General features: G+C 40.2%; 1 protein-coding gene across 1 annotated transcript; it reads left to right on the top strand.

The window, feature by feature from the left end:
- Nucleotides 1-8952: 8952 nt before the first annotated feature.
- Nucleotides 8953-9651, top strand: LOC113768508. Its single transcript, XM_027312902.1, has one exon. It carries the CDS (start codon nt 8953-8955, stop codon nt 9649-9651), a length of 699 nt encoding a protein of 232 aa, XP_027168703.1.
- The last annotated feature ends 1754 nt before the right edge of the window (nt 9652-11405 follow it).

Here is an 11405-nt window from a genome sequence, read left to right as displayed (position 1 = left end):
CGACTCCTGGAACAAAGCAAAGGGAACTTTGTCGCAGAAATTTCAGTGTTGACGACCTCGTCATTTTGAGGCTCAATTCGAGAGGGTTGAAGACATTTTTGCTTAATGATTTCTTAACAAAAGTTGTTTATGGGTATCCAGAGATGGTGCAGAAAAAAAGAACTCACTCAAAGAACTAGAAATAAAGTCAGAAATTGATCGGGAAAGAGGCTGGTCCATAAGCCTGGTACCAGATTTTCTGCAATTTTTCATTCCTTCTCTCTCTCAGTTTTCTCCCTCTTTCCTCTGTGTTTCTTGTTCACCGCTACCTTCCCCCCTGTTCCCTCCTTGTTCCTTTCGATTTTTCCTTTTCTTTCTTCCCTCTTTTCTTTTTTTCTTTTCCCTTCTCCCTTCTACTCGAAACCCTCTTTTTCCTTTTTCTCCCCCGAAGCTCCCTTCCTCTTCCTTTCTTTCTTGTTTTTCTTTTTCTGATCTCCCCATAGTCTCTCTCTCTCTTTCTTGCTCTCACCAGAATCTCTCTTTCCCTTCCTCTCCTATTTCCTCCTCTGCCTGAAACTCTCTCTTCCTTTTTTCCTTCATTTTCTTTCTTTTTCTCCTCCTTTTCTTCCTCAGCCGGCACCTCATTTTTCCATTTTTCCTCTTTGTTCCAGATTTTTTCCAAGCTCTACACCTGTCTTACCACCTAGCCTCTTGCATGTGTTGTGCAAAAAGACAAAGACGCATGGCTAATGCTCACCTAATACACTTAGCTACCATGCATGCCTTCCACCTATAATTGTTTTTCCTTTTTATTTTGTTTTTCAAAACAAATTTAGAGTAACCAAAATGTTAAATTCCTAGTTGAGATTGCCTTACAAAATTTCATTTTATTTGGAAGAAATTGAATTTGAAAAGATTAAAAATACATTTTTGTGAGAATTTTCTTTTTCAGAAATTTAATGCAAAAAAAATGTTTGTTTGTTTATTATTTTTGGAAGAAGATGAACCTAATTCAATAAAAATAGCTAACTATCATTTTGCAAACTTTGGTTAAATAAATAAGAATAAAAAATAAAATAAAATTGAATTAAATAAAAATTAAAATTTTGGTGTCTACAGCTTGCCCTCTTTATCTGAGTTTCGAAGAAACTCGAGACAAATACGTAGACACTAAATACTTACCTGTAGTTATTCTGCCGCAAACTGAAACAAGTAAACATATAAAGGTTTTCAGTGGGAATAAAACCCAAACCCGCCGTAATAATTGGTCAGTGGGATAAAACCTGAACCTGCCATAAAATTGGTCAGTGAAATTAAACCCGAGCTTGCCATAAAATTTGAAAAATTATTACAAAATGCTTTTTGTAAGATTTCAAAGATTTTGATGGAGACAGATAACTATTCTAAAAAACAATTTGCCCCAGTGTGATGTTATTGGACATTTGGACCTGCAAAAAAGAAATAATCATAATGACAGATAATGCCACCACGATCCGATCAATCCCTCCTTCAAGAAATGTGTAAACATGAGTACTTGAACATTCTTTCCCGTTGTAGCAAAAACTCAACTTGCTCTGCGAACTGCATCAAATTTTCTTAATTTCCAATGCTTAATCAAATATGACATTTGGCATCCAGACACTTTCAATAAATCACAGGGATTGCCATTTGATAAATCCATCGAGATAAATGATACCATGAAACATATGAAAAAATATTTTATGTACACAAAAATAATGAAAATTCCAATAATATGAAAACAACCTTTACTTTTATTGAAAGAAAATTAATTTTAGAGAAATGAACCTGTAAACTCAACAATTTATATTTGATGAACCAAAGCACTTTGATCTCAAACAAAATGCCACGTTTAACCCTTTGAATATCATCCTTCCGGATTTCAAATGCTGGCAACAGAACCACAACGTAAAGAGAAATTCAAATGAACTGAGTCACCAGCTATTCCATTCCATGCTCACTTTTCATCATGAAAACCCTACCTTAGCGCCCTTTAGGGTTTTCACTAAGGCTACCCCCACCTTTATTTTTTTCTTTTTTTTAGGAGGCGCCCTTTCAAGTTTTCACCTAACGAACAAATCTTGTTGATAGCCTTTATCAACTCAGAAATGTGTTTTACGAAATAATGGCATCAGTGCGACAATCTTTCCCTTGCAAAATTGGTGAAGGTGTATTGACATCATTTGCCAGGTGAATAGAAAATTTCCTGAAAGAGGTGATGCAAAGAATGGAAGTCAGGACTTTCAATTTTTCGTAATGTGGCCACGTAAAGTGCTAAGAAAAGGTTAAGGCCTGAAGGCAGATTTTATAAGTGTTTAAATCACCTGAGGTCGCATCTTCATATTAACCCTACTAAAATCAAACTAAAATTGCCCCGGTTTATTTCCAACCAAGGTTCTCTTCTTTAATTTTCTTTTCCTTTTGTTCCTCTATCATTTTTCACATCTTGAGGCTTTTCTTTTTTTTCTTTCAATTCAAACTTGCTCCAGTGTGGGGTTTGCAGTCCCCATGGGTTGCCAAACGAGATAATTTATTTTGAAGGTTCAAATGGGATAACTAGGGATAGAATGTTTAATTGGAAAGGAAGAAGGCCTGACTTGCATTCCATTCTTCGCATCAACCCTGAAAGGAAACTTTCATTTATCAGATGAAGAATTTCTTACACATATCCGAATTGATCGGCTGAGGGAAAACTTGTCCATTCATTTCTGCGAGAACAAGTGCTCCACCAGGCAATACCTTCTTGACGATAAAAGGGCCCTGCCAATTTGGGGCAAACTTGCCTTTGGCCTCCTCTTGCACTGGCACAATTCGTTTCAACACTTTGTCTCTTTCTTCGAATAGTCGCGGTTTGATCTTCTTGTTGGAAGCATGAGCCATTCTCTTTTGATAGCAGTAACCATGACAAATGGCATTTAACCTTTTCTCATCAATCAAAGACAACTACTCATGACGTTGTTTAATCCAATCAGCTTCATCTAGCTTGGTCTCCATTAGTATGCTCAATGAAGGAATTCCGATCTCAGTGCCAATATTAATGATTTCTGTTTCTTCTAAGTTGGGTTTGGATTTCTCTTCATATTATTCAAGATTCTTTAACAAAGACTCAGATTTTTCCTCGTTATCACTCTCGTCTTGAATTTCTGATTCCATAATTTTGAATTCATGAGAGATATCGAAATTGCAGTCATCAAATTCCGGAATAGTAATATCCAAAGGGTCAATGTATTTTAATTTTGGCCATCTGAAAAAGAATGAGATAGATACAACAATGCGTAAGTAAAATAATTGGAAAATGAACACTGTGCATTTCATTGAATTTCAAATAAATGACAAAACGTCATAATACGCTACTTAACATGAAACTTGTATTGAAAAGACATTTGATTCAAAACTATTTACAAAACTGAAAAGTAAAAAATGATCAATGCGAATGATTTCTTTCATAGTTCTCAACCAAAGGCAATCCCTTAGATTTACCGAAATTTCCTTCGGGAGGGAATGTGTTTTGCAGTCCAGTTTTGGATGACTCTTTCGAGCACAAAAGGCTTCTGGACTATTCCAATTACTTTATTCTCTTCCATAATGTATTTGGCAAGCTCCTCAAACTCCTCGTCAGTGGTAATTGCCCCTACAGTATCTTTGTGCTCAGGAAGAGAGTTCTTGCTGACATTCGGTCTTAACTCACCCCTTTTCCTTAAAACTATGTCCCCGGCATCAATCATGTCTTGGATCTTATCTTTTAGTGCCCAACAATTGCCAGTAGAGTGGCCAGGACTTCCAGAGTGATATGCACAAATGGCTTGAGGATTATAGATAGCAGGAATGCCCTTAGAGTAGGTTTCAGGAGGCACCACGCCAATTTTACCAACAGCCTTAAGTTGCTCGTATAATTGGTCGAGGGGTCGGCCTAAATTGGTAAAGGTGCAGTATTCGATTTGGTTTTGGGTTTCACTGATTTGAGGATATGGATTAAAAGGAGGTCGAGGTCGAGTTTGCAAACTTGGTTGAGAAATCTGGAAAGGTGGTGCAGGTATGTTTCTGTAGTTGGGTCGAGGGCGAGAATGGTTGATAATAATGTGATAGACAGAACGGGAGATTGGGTAATAAGGGTAAGGGGATGAGCAGGTTCGGTTCTGAAATCTGGGTCTAATCAGGGGGCCCTGATCCCAAACGAAAGCATTCTCTTCTTCCTTCTTCTTGAACTGAGGCTTCTTGCTACTACTACTCTGGCCTTGCAAAGCTTCCAGTTGCATTAGTCGACACGTTGACTATCTGTGACGCCCCTACCTCTCTCTAGTGCAAACCCTAGGGTATCAGCGAGGCGCCTGCCCAACTCTTGCCAGGACTCACGCACTCATTCAAGCTTAAAAAAGAACCACAAGTCAACCATTGACTTATAATAAAGAAATACTTCGAATATACAAGTCCAAAACTCTCAAGGCTACCATTTACAATTACAAATCAAAATACCCAAGTATCATAAAATTTACACTTTAAAAGTTTTCAATTTCATACAAAAGATATATTAGCTTCCACCAAAAGCCGTTAGTCTAGAATCACCAACTTCCACCTCCAAGTCCTGTTAAGGAAAACAAACTTAAAGGGATGAATTAACGCTCAGTGAGGCCAAGAAATCAAGCAAGCAAGCAAACAAGTAGTACGAACTAACTCAAATAACACACTTAAGAGAGACTTAACACAAATTTCATATAAACGAGTAAGTAGGAAGTGAAACACAAATGAAAAGGATACAGGAGCTCTCAGGAGCTATTTTCACGTCTCAACCGGTTCAAGCCATATTTGGTTGACCCTCCGTCAACTCAAGTAGTAACACGTCCGTAGGGCTCCACTTACTTCCTCCATCCACCATATCACCCTCTCAGATCCAGAACCAAACACTCACGAGATGGCAATACTACTCGAATATGCCAAGCAAGATCTCAACAGATCAAGCTTTATAATTTCCTATGGTTCACCAAGCTTGTGAGACCCCGAAATTTTCTTATTTTCTAGACGTTTCTTTTAGACTTTTGGGCTTAATTTGTGTGTTTTCCTTAATATGTGCATTTTCTGGGGGTTTTTATGAGAAAATATGAATTTGAAATCTTTTTCCTGAAATAAGTCAATTTCTGTGTTAATAGGGGTGTACAGTGGATGTGGGATCCACTAGTGCGATTGGTACCGTAAATGTGGTTTGGGGAAAATTTTATATACGGAGATGTATTATCTTGTATTATGAGCTAATTAGAGGTTAGCTAGTTTAATTAAGCATTACAAGACAAGAAAGTAAGATAAGCTTGAGAAGTGCCACATGTTTCAATTCTATTGAAAGTTAGAATTTTGACTAGTCTTCATACCTTTACTAAATCAATTTTTTGACCCAATTTCCTCTCCATTTTCATCCTCTTGACCGGCCAACCTTGGAGAGAAAAGAAAGAGAGCTCTTCAACTTTTGCTTCCTTTTCTTGCCCAAATCTTGAAATCCAACCATTAATCTTCCAAATTTCTCCATAAATCTTACTTGCTAGGTAGTATTGAAGTGCTTGGTGGTTTTGTTTGGAGGGAAAGACTCTCATCTACCTTGTATCTTGTGTTCATAAGGTGAGTGGTTAAGGAATTGTTTCTTTGTTGGTTATGATGTGAAATTTGTAGGTGTTAGTAGTTAAAGAGGCAATTTTGTGGAGTATTTCATGAATTATGGTTGTGTTGTCTAATTTTCCTATTTATTGGGAATTTTTCTGTTTTATATAGTTTCTTATGGTTAGATAAGGTATGATAGCCTTATATTGGATAATTTAGAGCTTCTATGTGTTAATGGTGGTTAATTGCGGAAAATTTCCGCTTTTGTAGGAAAATTCCAGATTTTAGGGGTTTAAACATTTCCATTCTGCCCGGTACTGTTTCTCCTAGTTAGAGGCCGAATTGGCCTTGGTGTAAAACATGAAAGTTGTATAGAATGATGTTTTATAGTTTCCTACAAAATTTCAACTCAATCGGAGCAACGTAGCCTATGAAAAGACCGAAATACCCCTGCTGCCCTGTTTCTGTCCGAAACTGATAATCAGCTTGTATAATTGGTTAGTTTGACCAGGAATATTACCGAATTGGTTGTTGGTGTCTTCTTAATAATTATATATTTGTATCTTAGCTTTCAAATGGCTTTTGAATTACCTGATTTTGAGTTGTGTGTGCTGAGATAAGAGTGAATGAATCGGGACTGCCAGTTGAATTCCGCGGTGAGTTTCGAACTCAAAAATCTGGAGTTGTTTTGGTAAATTTTGATCTAGTTAGGGTGAGAACTGGACTTAGTAGTCTTCATCAAAGTTATAGCTCTCTGTCTTAGCTTCGAAATGGTGTAGATTGCATCCCAATCCGATAAGTGTAACCCCTGTTGTGTCCGTTCCGCTAAATGACGTCAAAACTGTCTTTTGGTTTTAGGGCATAAACTTCATTCCGGATTCTCCCTAGCTTGGTTAGGCACTTATACGTTCTATTGGGCCTTATTTTTTGTAGGGTGTGGATTTTCTTTGACTCGTATTCGAGTCTTAATTGTGATGTTCTTGTTGTATAGGTCGTACCGGTGCTTCGACGCCTACGCCTGAAGCTAACTTGTGACCTTGTTTACTTACCTTGGTGAGTGTATCATTATATGGTCTACTGCTTCATTGGTTGATTATACTTGCTATGTGAACTTGAATGGCTTGAATGAGACGAGGGTGTACTTTATCGCTCTCGATCTCTTATCTGTATTCCTGTTACTGTCAAAGTGTGAAATTGTCTACATGTATGTTTTCACATGGCTGAGGGCTTTGCCCGACAACTTAACTGTGCTATCTGAGCTCATACCCCATTGGTCCTTAATCGAGTCGAGCCGGCCAGGGCTTGGGTGAATCGATAACGGACCTTGGGTTCACTGTAGTCGAGTGGAGTGTTAACTCCTCGACCTTATGGTATACTCGAGTATTACCCTCTCTGTTACAGTGAGGTGTTCGGGCCCGGTAAGGGGGTGACCGGTGGAAGGGATATGGAGTAAAGTGGGGTTCTACGGAATGTTCTTCGCTTTAAAGGTTGACAGAGTGTCAACGGGTTGGTGATCAAGTGCGGCAAGTGGAAAGTGGCTTTTGAGAGCCAATTGTATCCTTTTATATTGACTTGTTGTGTTTATGAGCTTTGGGGTCACTATGTGATAAAATGTGGTTACTGGTGTGTCTTGTTGGTACCTCACGAGCGTAAGCTCACCCTCGTTACTTTGTTTTCCTTATAGGGAATAAACTTTTGAGATCTATGATGTGGTGAAGCCGAGTTGAGCTAGTTTCCATATTTTTTTTTTGTTTTGTATAGCTCATCGATAGTTGTGAATTCCATACATGTACTTGGATCCAACATTTCTTTTGGAATGTAAATTTGTAATTATGCGTGTATAAAAGTGTCTGGTAATGTTCATGTGCGGCCCCATTTTTTTTTTTCATTTTCGTTTCGTGACTTTGATTTATTTGAGCGCTAAAATATTTTGAAACGTTTTAGATTAAGTTTAATCGTCTTTGTAGTCCTGGCGAGAGTTGGGCAGGCAGTCCGCTAACCCCTTTGGTACGCCCTAGGGGAAAGTGGGGCTGTCACAGGTGGTATCAGAACCTAGGTTAGAAATAACCTGGGCGAACCCGAAACTTGAATCTTAGCACTTTTAGAGATTTTGATAGGCTATGTTTAAGTATGATCACTTTGTCTAAGTTGTAATCTGTGGCTATCCTTATAGGTCATGGACGGAACTAGTGGGAGTGGAGGTGGGCAGCCTAAGAGGCATTTTCGTGTTGTCGACTACGAGGAGAGGCCCGGAGGACCGATTCGGCGCTGGAATACAGCCAGTCGGACTAGGCGCTGTGGTCGTTGCCTGCACTACTCCTACGCTGACCATGTGGTCGTGGCTGTGTTAGATGAGAGGAGGAGGCTCAGGTGTGCCGCCGCTAGAGATCACACTGAGCTGCAGCGTGTGAGGGGTATCATGAGGATGCAGGCGGATCGCATTCGAGAGCTCCAGGGGGACATAGCCATGGAGCAGGAGAGGACAAACGCTCTGAGGGAGCAGTTACTGGTAGCCAACGGCCGTCTCACTAGGGTAGTCCGGGAGGTTCGAGACCGGTCCGGTGGTATTATTAACGAGTGTGAGGCGCTAATCCAGAGAGTGATTGGCGCCAATGTGCCAGGAGCAGTTCCGGGTGACTGAGCTCCAGGCGAGGGAGGCGCCTCTAGTTCTAGCTCTGGGGAGGAGTCGGTTGGCTCCATTGAGAACTAGGCTAGAGTGCTTTCGACTATGTTTTGATCCCATGTGAGAGATGCCTAGGGAAAGTTTTTGATTTGTTGTGTTGTACTTTTGGGACCAAGTTCGTATAGTGTATTTTGGAAGACCCTCTTTTGGCTTCATGGAAGTACTTTTGTACATAGTTGCTTGACTGCTCATGTATGACTGTTTGACATAGTTTTGTGTTCTATGTATAACTGCTCTATGTGTATACATGCCTTATGTGGTGTTTATTTTGGTTCTTTGTTCATGCTTATATGACTATGTTTGTAGGCACTTTTAATATTATCTTTGTGCCTCGACCTTAGATTGACTTAGATCGATGGAAGGCACGCGTAGTGGCCAAGGCCGGGGACGTGGGGGTAGACAGCCCACGATTGAACGGGGTACGGGGACCGCTATGCCCAAACTAAATCCTGAACCCCAAATTGATCCCAACATTCAGGTAGCCGCTGCTATCCAACGGATGACTGATCTCTTAGCCCAGGTGGTGCAACAACAGGGCCCCAACCCTGTTCCACCAGTTGGTAAACCCTAGAAACCCTGGAAATCACGTCGAGAGCAAGGATCGAGCTCTCGAACGGTTTCAAAAATTCTCTCCACCAAAGTTTCTTGGAGGGCCCGATTCAGACGTGGCTGAACAGTGGTTAGAAAAGATGATAGACATTTTTGCCGCTTTACATTACTCGGAAGAGAGGCAGGTTACTTTTGCGGTCTTTCAATTAGAAGGGGTCGCTCGCTCTTGGTGGAATATTATTCAGACGAAATGGGAGCGAGAACAGACACCAAGAACGTGGGTGAACTTCGTAAGGGAGTTCAATGCCAAGTACTTTCCACCATTGGTCCAGGAGAAGAAGAAAGACGAGTTCATCCGAATCCGCCAAGGCACCCAATCTGTGGCTGAATACGAGAGCCAGTTTACCCGCTTGTCTAAATTCGCTCCTGAACTCATCCTAACTGAACAAAGGAGGGCGAGACGTTTCCTTCAGGGGCTTAACATAGAAATTCAAAAGGACTTAGCCGTGGCCCAAATTACCACCTTTAGTGATGCAGTTGAGAAAGCCTTGCGATCTGAGAATGCCAGGCTTCAAGTGAGGAACTTTCAAAATAGAAAACGTGGAGCTTCTGGGAGTAGCTCAACTCAAGGGGATAAAAGTACCCCTCCCAAATTTGGAAGGGGAACCGGAGGGGGACGGTTCTCGGGTATGGCAAGAGGGACTCCGCCAAGAGGTGGCCAGACTGGACGAGGCCAGCAGAGGAACGCCTCGCAAGGGAGTTCAGCCACCGTTTCTCGTGGACCGTGTAGCTTCTGTGGGAAACCAAACCACACGGAGGACGACTGTTGGAGGAAGTAGAACAAGTGCTTACGCTGTGGGAGTATGGAGCACCGGCTCGTTAGTTGTCCAGTCCAGTCTCGGGAAGTGAGAGGAACTACTCAGTCGTCGAAGGCTACCTCAAGCCAGTCACGGGTAGAAGGAGCGATGTGAGGCCCCAGTCCGTTCTTAAGTTTGATATTAGATTATATTCATTATTTGTGCGGTAACATTAGGTTTTGGGACTAATTTGAAAACTCTAAATTGGGGTTAGGATTGAAACCCTAGTTTTGCCCTTGACAAAAAGATTGTTATTTAATTGCTTTTATGTGAGATAAAGTATGTTTAAGTATAGGTGATTAATATAGGAGGGGGATTAGTGAAGTAATTAAGTGTGGTTAAGTGTTTTAGATTAGATTAAGTTATAACCTATGGAGTTAATTGAAAGATTATCCAATGTTTAAGGGCAAGAGTGGAACAAAAGCTAAGTTGAAGGTGTAAGGGCTTGAGAGCAAATTGGGAGCTTTTATGTGATTGGTGTAGTAGAAAATATCTTCTCATGTCTTGACTAAGCTTATATCTAGAAGATCCAAGAGAAACTAAGCTATTAAACAACAAAAATAAGAAAGAAATAGAGAGAGAGAGGGCCAGATTTGAGGGAAAGAAAAAGAAAGAGAAAAGCTTTTGTTTCTTGCATTTGTTTTCATTAATCTTGAGTTTGGATCTTGGAGGAACAACTTGGAGCTTGGGTTTTGGAAGATTAACCTAAGAAACTTGCAACTTGAAGGTAAGTTATCTCTTTTGAAAGTTAAATTTTGGGGGTTTTAATCTTGAAGTCATGTAAGTGAAGTTTTGTTGTGATTACGTATTTTTATGGGTTGTATGATGACTTGTGAGTAGTTTAATGGTTAATTTTAGTGATTTATACTGCTGGAATTTCGGTCAAGATAAGAAAGAATTAGGGTTTCTTGCTAAACATTCTAGTTAGCTCTAATCTTGTGTTATTGAACTTGTAGTGGTTGTGTTTGATGATTGGCTTCATTGGTTTGGTGAGTGAATGGTAAAAGCTGATTTTGGGTTAAGAAACCCTAGGCTTCCTTAGGTTGGTTTAGCTTGGCTAAGGTTTGGTTAGTTAGTGTTTGGTTAGTAGGTGGTTGGATTAAGTTTGGTGATGCCAATGAAGTTAGTTTAAGGATCATGGTTAGTTTTGGCAATTTTGTAGTGGCTTGGAGGGAAAACTTCGGACCAATTGTAGGTCATTTAGAAGTTAGTATATGTGTGATTAGTTGGTATGAATTTGGTTGGAAACCTTGCATAAGAACCATAGAAATGAGCCATGCGTTTGCGACATTGGAAACCGGCAAAACGGGTAACCAGGGCAGTTCAGCATCTGAATTTCGGTTCCATTTTTCTTGATATTACGTATGGATTCAGGGTTTTCTCATAACATGAAAGTTGTAGCCCATTAAGTCCTTGTTGTTCCTGCAAAATTTCAGCCCAATCTGATCAGTAGATCCTAAGTTATGGCCAAAACCTTTACTTCTGTTCTAAACCCAGGATTTTGCTACGTTTCTGGGTTTTGCCTCTGACCATGTTTTGTCCGTCTTGATAACGTGTGAACTGGGTGTTGATCCCTTCATAAGAAATGTAGATCTTGGTCTTAGCTTCGAAATGGTATAAATTGAATCCAAATCCGAGTTCTGTAGCTTCAGTTATGACCAAAACAAGATGGGTTGTCAGAACTGCCTTCGAATTTGGACAGTTCTGACAGGGACGTTTGGACCCATTTTTCCCCA

The sequence above is a fragment of the Coffea eugenioides genome, chromosome 1 (genome assembly GCF_003713205.1).
Source record: "Coffea eugenioides isolate CCC68of chromosome 1, Ceug_1.0, whole genome shotgun sequence".
NCBI lineage: Eukaryota > Viridiplantae > Streptophyta > Magnoliopsida > Gentianales > Rubiaceae > Coffea > Coffea eugenioides.
This window is presented reverse-complemented; position numbering and strand designations above follow the sequence as displayed.

Coding starts and splice junctions, on each gene's coding strand:
- LOC113768508 (XM_027312902.1), top strand. CDS start 8,953: ATGATAGACATTTTTGCCGCTTTACATTACTCGGAAGAGAGGCAGGTT.